The sequence below is a fragment of the Mixophyes fleayi genome, chromosome 4 (genome assembly GCF_038048845.1).
Source record: "Mixophyes fleayi isolate aMixFle1 chromosome 4, aMixFle1.hap1, whole genome shotgun sequence".
In the NCBI taxonomy this organism is placed as follows: domain Eukaryota; kingdom Metazoa; phylum Chordata; class Amphibia; order Anura; family Limnodynastidae; genus Mixophyes; species Mixophyes fleayi.
The window spans coordinates 276,062,516-276,078,905 of record NC_134405.1 but is presented as its reverse complement, the minus strand read 5'-3'; the positions used below and the strand labels follow the sequence as shown (position 1 = coordinate 276,078,905).

Below are 16,390 nucleotides of genomic sequence, written 5' to 3'. Positions count from 1 at the left end.
GCGGTACGGTAGGGTATGGCAGAAATAGCTAAAGAACACAGTGGATAACAGATGCAGAATGCGGTGGTCCGCAAGACTTTACCACGAAGTAGTGGAGATGGAACACAAGGTGCGATGGTCTGCGGAGCAAGGCACTGAAGATTCAGAGAACAGGTAGCAATAATATGCAAGGCGTTACCACAGGATACAGAAGTAGACACATGGGCTGAGATGATCTGCGGATAGATGTGCTGGGAACTTCAGACAACAAGTAGCAATAATATGCAGAGCGTTACCACAGGATAGTGGAGTAGACACAGAGGATGTGATGATCTGCGTATAGATGTGCCAGAGATACAGAGAACAGGAGCCAGGGAACAGGAACAGCAACACAGGTAAATGCAATAGATGATCTGGCAAAGGTAGCTTGGGACAATCAGGCTTATATAGGCCAGAAGCAGGTGTTTAAGCTTTCAGCAATAACAAGGCAGGTAACAGCAGTCTAAGTACCAGAATGGCCCCTTTGGTGGTACTACTTTGGTGGTACTACAGGCAATATACAAATATTTACAAAGGTCCAACAAAGAACCTGCAGACAGGAGCTGCAGGATGCAGGTCGTGACAGTACCCCATCCTTTAAGAGCGGATTCCAGATACCTAATTTACCAGGAATGGTCAAAAAACTCAGAGTCATAGTCCAGAATTAGGCATGTAGTAGGGAAATCCTCATCCATGGGCAGAAAAGGTACGGAAACCATGTCCAAGGAATGCAGGGATCCCAAAGTCACACTTCTCTTCTTTTTACCTTTCTTTTTATGGCTTTTAGAGGGTTGCTGTAAATGGAGTAGCCAGAGATAAAGAAAGTGGCATAGATAAAGCACTGGGAGTGGAATTGGCAAGTGCTGGGGCAAATTCTTTGATCACTGCATCAGTAAAAAGCTGTAAATCAGACAGTATGGGAACTTTGATTTCAATGATGGGGCTTTCCCTGTAAAGTTGGATAACAGGTAATACACTTGCTTTTTTTGGGTATCTAGGAGGTCAGGTACAGAGGGAAAATAAGATATACAAAATTTAATAAGGGATTAACTTGTTGAATATCCCCATTGAAGGTAGGTGGTTGGAAGTCTGGAACAGAGGATGAATTCGGTTTAGCGCGAGGCTTAGTCAGCTCGGGTTAAACATACGTCCCTGGGGACTCGGGCAGGACAACCTTGACAGAAGACATCCCGTACTGGGCGGATGCCTTGGCAGGAGGCCCAGACTGGGCACCAGGCTTGGCAGGAGGTCCTGACTGGGCACCAGGCTTGGAAGGAGGCCCAGACTGGGCACTAGGCTTGGATGGAGACACAAACTGGTCACCAGGCTTGGAAGGAGGCACGAACTGGGCCCCAGGCTTGGAAGGAACAGCACTGTGAGATGCCTTCACGCAGACAACACTGTGAGAAGCCTCAGCGCAGACAGCACTGGGCTGAACAGCATGTAGTGGCAACTCGGGCTGAACCGCATGGAGTGGCAACTTAGGCTGAACCGCATGGAGTGGCATTATTTCTGGAGCGGACTGGAAGGACAGGGCCCTCTCTGGAGCGAACTGGAGGGACAGGGCCCTCTCTGGAGCGGACTGGAGGGACAGGGCCCTCTCTGGAGCGGACTGGAGGGACAGGGCCCTCACGGAAGCAAAAAATGTCTCTGGAACGGAGACAGAAGATTGCGACTTAGGGCTGGAGACAAAGACTGAAGACTTGGGACCAGAAACAGTGGATGGCACCTCTCAGCAGAAGGCAGAGGATGGCACCTCGGAACAGGAGGCTGAAACTAGCATATTAAACTTCATACCAGGGAACAGAACAGACTGAAGTGTAGAAACGGGAGGCGCTGTGTAAACAAATCCATAATGAGGAGGAGACAGTTCTGTAGAAGTTCGTGGTCTATGGAGTGGGCAGTCTTGTTAAAAATGTACATCACTGGCACAGTAAAGACATAATTCATTGGTCCTTCTGCGCCATCGCTCCCCCTCAGTCAGGTGGGACGTGGAGCACCTGAGAACCTGGAGTTTGCTACACTATGCTTTTTAGTTGATTGCAAACTTGTAGAGACATTGAGAGGTGTCGCTTGTACAGATAAATTTAGTTCTTCCCTAGGTAATTCCAGTGCCGGGCAAAGAACTCTTGACTCCACCTTATTGCAAGATACAGTCTCTGGAGGGTGTACTGTAGTGATAACTTTGTTCCTGGAAAAATAATTTGTCACTCCAGAGTTGGTATCGGAGCAAAAAGCACTTGGAATGGAAACTGGAAGTTGTTTAAGCACCTTAATTACCAAAGAGGACACTTGAGAAATTTGAGAGCGTAGCTGGAGAATGTCCACATGGAGCATCTGGACAATTGGAATTTTAGAACAAATAGTAGTCATGATCTCAGGACGTTGCATGCTGAGTAAAGCCAATACCCTGACAATCGTCAAAAGAAGTGGGGAAAGCGTACAACAGCAGGCTCAATTTAGGGCCAAATCATACTGTCAAGATTCCCAATATAAACCACAGAGAGAACGCAGTGAAATGAAGGATAGTGGAGTAGACACAGAGGAAGTGATGATCTGCAGGTAAATGCAGCAGATGATCTGGCAAAGATTGCTTGGGATAGGCAGGCTTATATAGGCCTGAAGCAGGTGTTTAAGCTTCCAGCATTAACAAGCCAGGTAAGAGCAGTCTAAGTACCACAGTGGACCCTTTGATGGTCAGTGGTACTACATTCAGGATACAAATATATACAAAGGTCCAACAAAGTACCTGCAGACAGGAGCTGCAGGATGCAGATCGTGACAGTCTGAAACCCAGTAGGGGAACTTCTGTGGAAGCACAGCTCATCTCCACTCCCCCTCCAACTCACTGATACAGCACTCACCAATATTTAAGAGGGAGAGAGGAAGGGGTTTGCCCAGGGAAGGGAAAGCACTGTTAAAATTTGACCCTGCATATCAGGAACCTCTGGATGTGAGGAGATTTGTCCATTCTGAGAATTAATTCCTGGAAGGTGCAGGGTGGCTGATTGTTGAGTTGCCATTCTCTACCAGTGGACTACATTTGCAGATCCATCGGTCTTCAAGATAGGACAGCCAGGTGACTGTAACTCCTTAAGCTAGTGGGGTGTCACGACCCTGAAATAGTATTGAGTGCATCCCTTGTCTCTGCCAAGATGGAACTCACTCAGGAGTGTGGAGTCTAATGGGTAGGCGGTTTTCGCCAACGACCGCCGCAAGAGGGTATGGATTTTGCCGCTCCTATCCCGCAGGTCGCGGTCTCTTAAATGAGTGCTGGCAGAGCAATAGTGGAGCTTTAAACACAATGAGTTGGTACAGGTGGCCAGAGAGAATCTGGATACACAAGCTAATAGTCCTTGGCTCAGTGGTAACACAAGTAATAGAAATGCTGAAATATGATAGCAGCGGTATAGATGATGAATCCGGATAATTGCAAATAGACACAGATGTAGTTGAATGAAAGGAGTAACTCAGGGGCAACAGCAGACAGTACTAACACACACTCAGCAATTGGTAACTCATGGAGACTGCAAGGAATATAATAGAGCAACAGTTTAACAGTGGTAATAACGGAGATAGAACTTTAGCTAGTCCGGAAATGGTAACTCAAAGCACAATAGATGAATCACTGATACAGCGGCAATTCAGAGAGAAGTAGTGGTAAGTTAGAACTTGGCTGATCCGCAGATAATAACTCAGAGCATAGCAATAGAATCACTGACACAGCGACAGTTCAAACAACGGTAATAATAGTATAGAACTTAGCTGATCCGTAGATGATGATTCAAAGCAACAGATGAGTTACTGGTATGCGGCGGTTCGTGATGATACAGGTAACGAAGAAAAAGAACTTAGCTGATCCGTGAATGGTGATTCAGAATAGCAGGTGAGTTACTGGCATAGCGGTAGTTCCAATATAGAGCAGAAACGTTGAACTCGTTGATCCACAGATGGTGATTCCAAGCAGTAGAGATGAGTACAGGTGTAGCAAGCAGTTCGTTAATAACGGTTCAATATGTGGAAGTAACGGAGGAGTAGAACTTAACTGATCCGTGCATGGTGATTTAAGTAAGGAGTAGTACAGCAGCAGTCTCGATGGCGAGGTAATGGAGGTGTTGAGCTAGCTGGACGGGAGGTGATGAATTCGAGCAGCAGTGATGAGACCAGGTGTAACAATCAGCTCGTAGACGGCAGCAGCAACGAGGAGTATAGCTGGTTCCAGACAGTCAACGGACAACAGGTGAGTCAGACCAAAAAAAGCCAAATCCTACTGAGAGTGGGTAACTCGAAGAACAAGCAAAGGACCGGAAACCATGGGAAGTTTAAATAGTGCTCCAAAATGTTTAGAACCAATGGGAACAGGTAGGAGGTCATAAGTAAGTAACAGGTAGCATATGCGCAGAAGAAACTACAAGTGAAGTCTCCATGATAAAGTTAGTAAATCTGATCACAGCTTACAAGAGGAAGGTAATAGCGCCAGTACCTGTCTATGGGACCAGCGTGTGACATGGGGTAAGGGAGAGATGATGTGTTAAACTGCCTGGTATTTTATTTATTGTTTGTATATAATATTCTACTGTTGTTTTTATTACAATAAATGTACTGGTGTAAATTTCTATCTGCATTTGACTGGCACTCCTCGGTGTCCAGCTAGCGTAAAGTGCGTAAAATTGGGCCAGAAAACCTGGTATCTTCACAGGGATGGCTAACGGTCTTATCATAAACCAGTAGAACAAGATAGAGAGGTCTTCACCTATAGCAGCCGCCTTTCCTGTAGAGCTCGTTATGCTCACAAGTACTCGGATGCCCCCAGGTCTTATGCTCAAAGTAGAACAGTTTTCTGAACGTACCGTAGCACAGAGTAGCGGGGAGAAGAAGCAGGCGTGGTCAGAAACAGGCCGAGGTCTTGGGTCTGAAGTAGATACCGTGGTCAGATTCAGGCAAGGTGTCAGGGCTGGTATCAAACGAGGAGGATCCAGAAACGAAGCAAAGGTCAGGGCAACAGGCAAGAATAAAATCCAAATAACAGGGCCAAGGGTCGTACACGAGAAATCCAACAGCTAAAGAGGTTCAGAGCACAGGAGCAGGCTAGCACACAGAAACTGGAAACTATAAACGGCAAGGAGGCTAAGCCCTCCCTGCCTAATATACAGAGTCTGGCCAATAGGAAACAGGATAGAGCCTGGGATAAATCAGCCTCAGTGGCTGGTTAATTAATGAGGAATCCTAAAGCTGCGCACGCGCCCGGCTGCCCTTAATGCCGGGACGAGGCACTACAAGTTTGCAGCGTCCCGACTGTTGCCTAGGCAACGGCCGAGGCAAGAACAGGAAGTGATGACCGGGACGCATCCTGCGGGCACAGTGAGTCTTAGATCCAAACCTGCAAAACTAGAGACTATTGCTTCTCGGCCTGTGCAAGAAATTAAAAAAACAATTGCTATGTTTTCATGGAATCACTGGGTATTACAGAAAAAGTATACCTAACAATAACACTCATACTAAACTGTTAACAGAACTCATGAGTAGAAAAGGACACCATACTTGTATCTGGACACAAGAGTGTGAGGCCATCATGATAGCACAGAAGTCTATCTAGTCTATCTAATTTCCTTATACTGGTCACTCTGGTCACTCTGTGCGTCATACAAACCAATACTTCTGTGTATGGTTTCAAAGCAGTTTCTTTTCCAATTGAGGGCCTTAAGTAGAGCTGGACATAATTTCTGCTTACAATAGTTATAATCCCAAGTTCATAAATAAATGCCTATCCGTTAAGAGCTCATTCACAGCAAGAGCTCTAAGCTCTAAGAACTCTTTTTATTTTACCAACACGTGGATCTGTTCTTCAAAATGCCAGCAGTTCCAGCCTGGATCTAAGTCAGATAATAAAGAGAATGAATGAGAGTACAGCAGGTGCCCACTTGCCCTACTGCTTAATCCTGAGCATGCTGGGACCTGTAGTGCACCATGGACAAAATGCTCAATTTATTAAATTTTGCACTATATTAATCCACACCAATTTTTCCAGGGGTGTGGGAATAGTCCTCATGCTATTCAGCATAGGGCTGATTAATTCTGGGGGCAAGGGCAGGTTGTCACTATGGCAGAGGGATCCCATACTTCAGGTGTCCCTGCTAAAGTGTCACCATCCCTGGCTGGCATAGACTAGTGTGGGTATTGTCAATTTTGGGGGACCCCAGTTTGCCAGTACCACCCTAGAATGGTAGCGCTGGGACTGGTTTGGATATTTTGGGTGTGCCAGGTCTTTTTTCTTTTTCATTATGTATTTAGTTTTTTCATAAAATACAAGGGCCCTGCTGATGATTCTCACCATAAGCATGGATCTTGCACTATAAGGGAAGCAGGCACAACTAATTTGTTCCCTACAGGCAGGTGCTTTCTCCTCAACATAGTAGGAGCATTAACTTACTGTACTATTCCTACACCTGCCCGCTTTTCCCTCCCCCACTCTGTGTAACTAAGTGTAGATACGCAAGAGGGGAGTGGCTTACCGCCGGAGGACCTGGCTAGTACTTAACTAATCTGCCTTCCAAACACCTCCGGTCAGGATGAGTTGTGACAAAGGGTAGGGACTAGAACACTGGACTCATCTATTCATACAAATTCTGGACAACTTTATTATCATAAAGCCCCACCTCCAAACTCTAAATATACCACGTGAGTGTGCTATGGTAAAACCAGTAGCTCTGTGATCCAAAGGTGGACATTTTTTATGAAAATGCACTACAGTTAACTGTGGACAGATTCTAGCCGACACTCATCTAGTAAAGTTAAACTAAATTAATGTTTTGGTGATTGCTATGGGCATTTCCATCTTTAATATACAGTTGTCTGTAGAAAAGTTTTTATAAATGTCACCCATTGTTTAAAACAGCAGCCTTCACCTGCAGCCCCCCCAGCCAACTGCTCCCGATCTTATCAGAACAGAGGCAGTCAACTTTGGCTTCATGTGAATTCCTTTGCACAGTGCAGGGAGATCACACTGTGTACCCAGAGGAGAAGGGAGTGCAATGTGCTCTCCCTCCTTCCTCTATGTTGCCCCTTTTAAAATTGGAGAGCCTTCCATCTCTTTAATGTTGGCCCTCACTGGTATAAAATGTACCAACTGATCATAGGCACAAAATTAATGCATTTAGATATATTTTAATTGCAGTTGTCCCTCTTAAGCCTACTTGGCTCTTAATATAACTAGTGTTTTGTGCCTTGTTTAAGTTGTGATATAAAATATTACAATTAGGGACCGTTACTCTTTCCTACCTACCTGAAGGGCTTAGTTGACAAGATGCTAAAACGTGTTTTGTCCAAAATCTTCCAGATTCTATTCCTTCCACCAGACACCGTATTGGACTTAATTTTTTTATTCCCCTGTCCTTGTGGAAATATCTGTTCCATATCAACAGGCAGAGTGGGAATGGAATACCTGTTGTTTTTCTTCTCAGCCACTTTTGAGATATGAGGCATGCCATTCTTTTTCTCCTTCCCCATTCTGCTGAGTAATTCCTTAAACACTGTGAGAACACAAAGTTATAGAGAATATTCACTTAAAAGGGTTGTATGTGCATTTCAATAGCAACTAAATGAAGTATTGGAAGTCAAATGATCTGAAAACTTACACATACTTGCCTACTCTTACAGAATTTCCGGGAGGCTTCCGGACTCCCGGAAGAGTAGGCAAACCTCCCGAACCCTGTAAAATGCAGAAATTCACAGCATTTACTAGCGGGGGACAGGGCTTAATTGCGTCATGGGGCTATAGTGACGTAACGACGCCGTCACGCCCCCTCCTACCCTCTGTCACATGATCTGTGCTCCGATCTCCGAATTTAAAAAGTAGGCAAGTATGAACTTACACCCACAGTCTTTGACAACACCTTAATTTTTGACATCACCCACAGTTTATGGCAGTAAACAATGATATACAGTTTGAAAACATTTAAATATATAAAGAGTTGCTTAGTATACATTTATTCAGAATTTTCACACATTAGAAGGTACTTAGTATAAATAAAAACATGTTAGAGGGTTCATGGTGAACATTTATCATGACACAGAGGCAGTGCCGTATCTAGACATGTTAGTGCCCTGGGCGCCCCCCTCTAAGTGGTAGTGACATTTGCCAAGCGAGTATGGCCAACCTAATGTGGGGGTGTGGCTAGCACTTTACTGAAAGAATTCTGTTACATGTCTGCAGACCCCAAAATTGCATACAACAGTCGATTATTTATTGTTCACTTATATTTCAATACATCTTTGCCTTACAGATATATTTTCCATTTGGAGGGGGAAGGAGAGAGGGAAGAGAGGGAAGAGAGGGAAGAGAAAGAAGAGAAAGAAGAGAGAGAAGAGAGAGAGAGAGAGAGAGAGAGAGAGATTGGCATGTTATTCTCCTGCAATGTAATGGTATATAATACAGACCCATCCCCTGTATATAATACAGCTTTATACATAGCAGGTAATTCAGCCCATATGCCCAGCATATAATAAAGAGCAAATACGTCTAATAGAGCCCTTAATACCAAATATATTGTATTTTAAATTCTGTAATTGTAAAAGAATATCCCTTCTTTACTTCTATTTTGCAAAAATCAGTTCACTGCTACCTAAACCCCCCCATAGTCAAAGCATTTGTATAAATGACCCAGTGGACAACTCTACCCAGTAATCAGCCCCCTTGCCCTGCTTTAATTCGGCACCTGCGGTCCGTCTAGCAATCCCATCAGTCTGGAAGAGAGGTTACAATCCTACTGGTGTGTTTGCTCAGGCACAAGCATTCATTACTGATACAAAGTTTAAATGCTTATTGCAAGTTGTTTAAAGGTTTTTATCTGCATCGATAAATCACCCTAATTACCATCCAGGGAAGGGAAGGAGATGTCAGCGTGTAAACAAAAAGCATATTCAAACAATCAGGGAAGTTCAAACGGTTTAGGAGCAGGCCATAACATTGGCGTAAGGTACAGATATTCTTACCTTTACTTTCCCGCAGTGGAACGCATGTGTGTTCCACTGACAGGAAGTTCGGCCTTTGGAACGCACATGCGTTCCACTGTGGGAAACTAAAAGTTTGTAGGTACAGAGCCAGGTAGCGGGCGGCTGCTGCTCCCAGTTGGGCTTTCGCCCTGGGCGACGGCACCGCCCGCACATGCCTAGTTACGGCTCTGCACAGATGTACACTTGGCTTTAATGAATACTTCCTTCCAGTGAGAACTGCAAAAGACATAATAGGCCTGTTTCATGTTCGCATATAAGTCCTTTTGTGTCAAATTCGCTCTGCGCATGCTCAAAAAGTGAATCTATTCCAATTCCCATTCATGTCTGAACACAAATGACACTTAAAGCTGCCTATAACTTGCAGGGCGGAACAAGAAAAGGTATGGGTGGACTAATGTAGGCAATGTACAGTATGAGTGTGCCGAGGACGTTCTGATGCAGATGCGACCGATTGCGGTCTTGGGTTTCCAGAAAGTACACTTGTTTTAGCCATATTATTTGCACCAGCTAGAAGGCAGATGTAAGCACCCACTGACAGTGATGACTGTTAAGGCATCGTCTTTGTTTTAAAAACTACACGTATGTTTGCCACTAGATAGCAAAGAACATGTGTATGCAAGTAAGAGAGACTATAAAAATGCATTGTAAGTACAGTACCCATTAAGAACATCCTGATTTATGTATGTAACGTAAATAAAAATATAAAAACATTTTTAAGAATGATTACATTATGATAAGTTGTTCCTTTAGTTTAAAAGGTTTTTTTTGCATGCGTTCTGATGTGACTTTATATTTCACATATACATGTGTGTAGCCTGCAGTCTGTTAACACATGGCACGTAACATTTAGGCAGAGTGTGATTCAAATCAAAGCGCATTTTGAGATCCACTCGGATTTGAATACGGCAGAAATTCCCTCACATTTCATATTCTGTTTTTTAAATGCAAGTTGTATTCAGACATGAATCAGGCCCAGTGTATAGTTACATCTAAATATTAATAGTTTGTGTAACAGAACAGAGGTCTTGGAAGCAAATAATGTTGAGCTAACACTGGCACATAAAGAACTACAAAAAAAGTTTGAAACATGGCAATCTGCATTCTTTGATGGTTACCAATTTAGAAGGTCTCTCTCTCTTACATAATTTATTATGAAGTGTAAACACAAGGTTAAAATATTCAAAAGACACATGAGGCCATATATACTGGGCAATGCTTGTGGTGAATGATCAGGCTACATGTATTAAGGATTTTGTTGGACAAAATTTAAATCGCATTCTTCTTTTTGCTGGACAATTATTTTCTATTGTTATACTTCATTGTATATTCTGCCAATTGAAGAACATATCTATGAACAATACAATGAATTTATGGAATGATATGGGCTATCATTTGATTTATTGATTTATTCTAAGAGATTAGGCATTCATATGTAAAAAAACAGACTAGAATAAATTCAGTGTTAGCGGGTGTTCCCAAGCTTGTGATTGATCTATGATAAAGATATTTTATGAAAGTGCAAAATTTTATCCACATTCTGATATCATACACAAATTTTGTAAATAAATGGAGGAGTAAAAAATATGTTCCTTCTCATATGTTGAATGCAGAACAATGCACACCGATCTTAATGTAATAAAACCTTTAAAGTGAACAAATGTGACAAATGCAAGGAGGACAGTCCCAATGCCTCAGTTACCCTTCTAAGTATTTCAAACATAAAGGTGGTACTTAAGTGGTAATAGGCAGGATTTTGAAGTGTTACTTCAACTTTTGCTGGCATGCACATTTAGCCTGAAAACCAGTAAACTGAGAAGCAGGTGCACACTTTGTTATGTGCTTGGCAAAATAAAATGCACTGCACTTCTTTAAACTCTGTAGTGAGAAAGTGAGTGTTTGGCAGGGCAATTTAATTGGGCGTGTTACTTAAAAAAGTAACGCAGTCCGCATTATTACAGTAATAGTGCGCATAATTACCGCTACTACTGTAGTTTTCAACGCCGGCTTTTTGCTCGTAGCTCCCTGTAATATTAAGCTCCCGGCTTAATATTACCTTAATAACGGTAATATGTTTCACGTGGCGGTACTTCAGGAGGAATTGAATCCCCCCCTTTATGTCACCAGAGTATTAACTTTGCAAATTCCTTAGACACAAACATCTGATTTCATACACAGTAGGATATACCGGGCCCTCCACCTCCTTGCTCATCTGTACATGAAGGACCTAGTCCATTGCTTATATGACTTCATCAAGATGATAATTCTACATCTCTGATACATGTAGTATCAAATTATTAGAGATGAGCGGTTCTGATTATGTGAAATCCAACATTGGGGATCCAAGTGAAACCGAGTCGTGACTCGATTTCTCCCACCAAACTCGGATCTCAAAACGAGACAAAACGACATTTCCAGCAATTTCTTTTTGCAAAACGCAAGTCCTCCCTTTCAGTGCCATTTTAGAAAAGACAGCGTGTAGTGAGGAGGTTAACTGCCATGCTTTGCTCAGAAAATAAAAAGAGTGAACCAGGGACATTGGAAAGTAATAGAATCCTGACATTATTGTAAAGCAGTTGTATAGAGAATAGTCAGCTAACATAGTTTGCTGATCAATTGCTTCTAATTTCAATCTTAATTAGGGATGAGCGCACTCGGATTTATGAAATCCGAGCCCACCCGAACGTTGCGGATCCGAGTCGGATCCGAGACAGATCCGGGTATTGGCGCCAAATTCAAATGTGAAACTGAGGCTCTGACTCATAATCCCGTTGTCGGATCTCGCGATACTCGGATCCTATAAATTCCCCGCTAGTCGCCGCCATCTTCACTCGGGCATTGATCAGGGTAGAGGGAGGGTGTGTTAGGTGGTCCTCTGTCCTGGTAGATCTCGTGCTGTGCTGTTTAGTTCTGTGCTGTGCTGTGCTGTGCTGTGCTGTGCTGTGCTGTGTTCTGCAGTATCAGTCCAGTGGTGCTGTGTGCTGTGCTCTGTCCTTCTGAGGTCAGTGGTGCTGCTGGGTCCTGTGCTGTGTCCTGTTCAGTCCAGTGGTGCTGTGTCCTGTGCTCTGTGCTTCTAAGGGCATAGTTATTTCCCCAATATTCCCCTGTGTTTAAAAAAATAAAAAAAAGTTTTTTTAAAAAATACCAAAAACTACTTTAATTTTTTTTAATTACCACAAAATTTGCACAACCAATCCTGCAGTATAAGCCCATTGGTACTGCAATATTACCAAGTTCACACATTCAGCAGTAAAAGTCCAGTGGTACTGCAATATTACAAAGTTTACACATTCTGCAGTATCAGTCCAGTGGTGCTGTGTCCTGTGCTCTGTCCTGCTGAGTTCCGTAGTGCTGCTGGGTCCTGTGCCGTGTCCTGTTCAGTCCAGTGGTGCTGTGTCCTGTGCTCTGTGCTTCTAAGGGCATAGTTATTTCCCCATTATTCCCAAGTTTTTAAAAAATAAAAAAAAAGTAAAAAAAAAAAATAAAATATATAATAATTATAACCAAATTTGCAAAACCAATCCAGCAGTATAAGTCCATTGGTACTGCAATATTACAAAGTTCACACATTCTGCAGTATCAGTCCAGTGGTGCTGTGCCCTGTGCTCTGTCCTGCTGAGGTCCGTAGTGCTGCTGGGTCCTGTGCCGTGTCCTGTTCAGTCCAGTGGTGCTGTGTCCTGTGCTCTGTGCTTCTAAGGGCATAGTTATTTCCCCATTATTCCCAAGTTTTTAAAAAATAAAAAAAAGTAAAAAAAAATAAAAAAGTAAAAAAAAAATAAATAAATATAATAATTATAACCAAATTTGCAAAACCAATCCAGCAGTATAAGTCCATTGGTACTGCAATATTACAAAGTTCACACATTCTGCAGTATCAGTCCAGTGGTGCTGTGTCCTGTGCTCTGTCCTTCTGAGTTCAGGGGTGCTGCTGGGTCCTGTGCTGTGTCCTGTTCAGTCCAGTGGTGCTGTGTCCTGTGCTCTGTGCTTCTAAGGGCATAGTTATTTCCCCACTATTCCCAAGTTTTTAAAAAATAAAAAAAAAGTAAAAAAAAATAAAAAATTTAAAAAAAAAAATATATATAATAATTATAACCAAATTTGCAAAACCAATCCAGCAGTATAAGTCCATTGGTACTGCAATATTACCAAGTTCACACATTCTGCAGTATCTTGTGCTACATATAATGGAGACCAAAAATTTGGAGGATAAAGTAGGGAAAGATCAAGACCCACTTCCTCCTAATGCTGAAGCTGCTGCCACTAGTCATGACATAGACGATGAAATGCCATCAACATCGTCTTCCAAGCCCGATGCCCAATCTCGTAGTACCGGGCATGTAAAATCCAAAAAGCCCAAGTTAAGAAAAAGTAGCAAAAAGAGAAACTTTAAATCATCTGAGGAGAAACGTAAAGTTGCCAATATGCCATTTACGACACGGAGTGGCAAGGAACGGCTTAGGCCCTGGCCCGTGTTCATGACTAGTGGTTCAGCTTCACCCACGGATCTTAGCCCTCCTCCTCCTCCCCCCCCCCTACAAAAAATTGAAGAGAGTTATGCTGTCAGCAACAAAACAGCAAACAACTCTGCCTTCTAAAGAGAAATTATCACAAATCCACAAGGCGAGTCCAAGGATGTTGGTGGTTGTCAAGCCTGACCTTCCCATCACTGTACGGGAAGAGGTGGCTCGGGAGGAGGCTATTGATGATGTAGCTGGCGCTGTGGAGGAACTTGATGATGAGGATGGTGATGTGGTTATTGTAAATGAGGCACCAGGGGGGGAAACAGCTGATGTCCATGGGATGAAAAAGCCCATCGTCATGCCTGGTCAGAAGACCAAAAAATGCACCTCTTCGGTCTGGAGTTATTTTTATCCAAATCCAGACAACCAATGTATGGCCATATGTAGCTTATGTAAAGCTCAAATAAGCAGGGGTAAGGATCTTGCCCACCTAGGAACATCCTCCCTTATACGTCACCTGAATAACCTTCATAGTTCAGTGGCTAGTTCAGGAACTGGGGCTAGGACCCTCATCGGTACAGGGACACCTAAATCCCGTGGTCCAGTTGGATACACACCAGCAACACCCTCTTCCTCAACTTCCTCCACAATCTCCATCAGATTCAGTCCTGCAGCCCAAGTCAGCAGCCAGACTGAGTCCTCCTCAATACGGGATTCATCCGAGGAATCCTGCAGCGGTACGCCTACTACTGCCACTGCTGCTGTTGCTGCTGTTAGTCGGTCATCTTCCCAGAGGGGAAGTCGTAAGACCGCTAAGTCTTTCACAAAACAATTGACCGTCCAACAGTCGTTTGCCATGACCACAAAATACGATAGTAGTCACCCTATTGCAAAGCGTATAACTGCGGCTGTAACTGCAATGTTGGTGTTAGACGTGCGCCCGGTGTCCGCCATCAGTGGAGTGGGATTTAGAGGGTTGATGGAGGTATTGTGTCCCCGGTACCAAATCCCCTCGAGATTCCACTTCACTAGGCAGGCGATACCAAAAATGTACAGAGAAGTACGATCAAGTGTCCTCAGTGCTCTTAAAAATGCGGTTGTACCCACTGTCCACTTAACCACGGACATGTGGACAAGTGGTTCTGGGCAAACGAAGGACTATATGACTGTGACAGCCCACTGGGTAGATGCATCCCCTTCCGCAGCAACAGCAACAGCTGCATCAGTAGCAGCATCTACAAAATGGCTGCTCATGCAAAGGCAGGCAACATTGTGTATTACAGGCTTTAATAAGAGGCACAACGCTGACAACATATTAGAGAAAATGAGGGAAATTATCTCCCAGTGGCTTACCCCACTTAGACTCTCATGGGGATTTGTGGTGTCAGACAATGCCAGTAACATTGTGCGGGCATTAAATATGGGCAATTTCCAGCACGTCCCATGTTTTGCCCACACCATTAATTTGGTGGTGCAGCATTACCTCAAGAGTGACAGGGGTGTGCAGGAGATGCTTGCGGTGGCGCGCAAAATTGCTGGACACTTTCGGCATTCAGCCAGTGCCTACCGCAGACTAGAGGCACATCAAAAAAGCATGAACCTGCCCTGCCATCACCTCAAACAAGAGGTTGTGACGCGCTGGAACTCCACCCTCTATATGCTGCAGAGGATGGAGGAGCAGCAAAAGGCCATTCAGGCCTACACAGCCACCTACGACATAGGCAAAGGAGTGGGGATGCGCCTGAGTCAAGCGCAGTGGAAACTGATTTTCGTGTTGTGCAAGGTTCTCCAGCCGTTTGAACTTGCCACACGAGAAGTCAGTTCCGACACTGCCAGCTTGAGTCAAGTCATTCCCCTGATCAGGCTGTTGCAGAAGCAGCTGGAGAAAGTGAGGGAGGAGCTGGTAAACCATTGCGATTACACCAAGCATGTAGCTCTTGTGGATGTAGCCCTTCGTACGCTTTGCCAAGATCCGAGGGTGGTCCCTCTTTTAAAGTCAGAGGAATACATTCTGGCCACCTTGCTCGATCCTCGGTTTAAAGCGTATGTTGTGTCTCTGTTTCCGGCAGACACAAGTCTACAGCGGTGCAAAGACCTGCTGGTCAGGAGATTGTCCTCTGAAGAGGACCGTGACATGCCAACAGCTCCACCCTCATTTTCTTCCACATCTATGGCTGCGAGGAAAAAGCTCAGTTTTCCCAAAAGAGGCACTGGCGGGGATGCTGATAACATCTGGTCCGGACTGAAGGACCTGCCAACCATTGCAGACATGTCTACTCTCGCTGCATTGGATGCTGTCACAATAGAAAAAATTGTGGATGATTACTTTGCTGACACCATCCAAGTAGACATGTCAGACAGTCCATATTGTTACTGGCAGGAAAAAAAGGCAGTTTGGAAGCCCCTGTACAAACTGGCTCTATTTTACCTGAGTTGTCCCCCCTCCAGTGTGTACTCGGAAAGAGTTTTTAGTGCAGCGGGGAACCTGGTCAGTGAGCGGCGAAGGAGGTTGCTTCCTCACAACGTTGAAAAAATGATGTTTATAAAAATGAATAATCAATTCCTCAATGAAGTACAGCACTGCCCTCCAGATACTACAGAGGGACCTGTGGTTGTGGAGTCCAGCGGGGACGAATTGATAATGTGTGATGAGGAGGAAGTACACACTGTAGAGGGAGAGGAATCAGAGGTTGAGGATGAGGACGACATCTTGCCTCAGTAGAGCCTGTTTAGTCTGTACAGGGAGAGATGAATAGCTTTTTTGGTGTGGGGGCCCAAACAAACCAATCATTTCAGCCAAAGTTGTTTGGTAGGCCCTGTCGCTGAAATGATTGGTTTGTTAAAGTGTGCATGTCCTATTTCAACAACATAAGGGTGGGTGTGAGGGCCCAAGGACAATTCCA

The 16,390-nt window shown here is 44.0% G+C and overlaps 1 protein-coding gene across 4 annotated transcripts in view; it reads right to left on the bottom strand.

The window, feature by feature from the left end:
• The window catches only part of LOC142152769 (rap guanine nucleotide exchange factor 6-like), a 536,756-nt gene that overhangs the window by 221,586 nt on the left and 298,780 nt on the right, over positions 1-16,390 (bottom strand). For all 4 annotated transcript variants that reach the window (XM_075209755.1, XM_075209754.1, XM_075209756.1 and 1 more), the window contains exon 11: positions 7,301-7,547. In XM_075209755.1, coding sequence (XP_075065856.1) covers positions 7,301-7,547 — 247 coding nt within the window. The remainder of the gene's footprint in view (positions 1-7,300; positions 7,548-16,390) is intronic.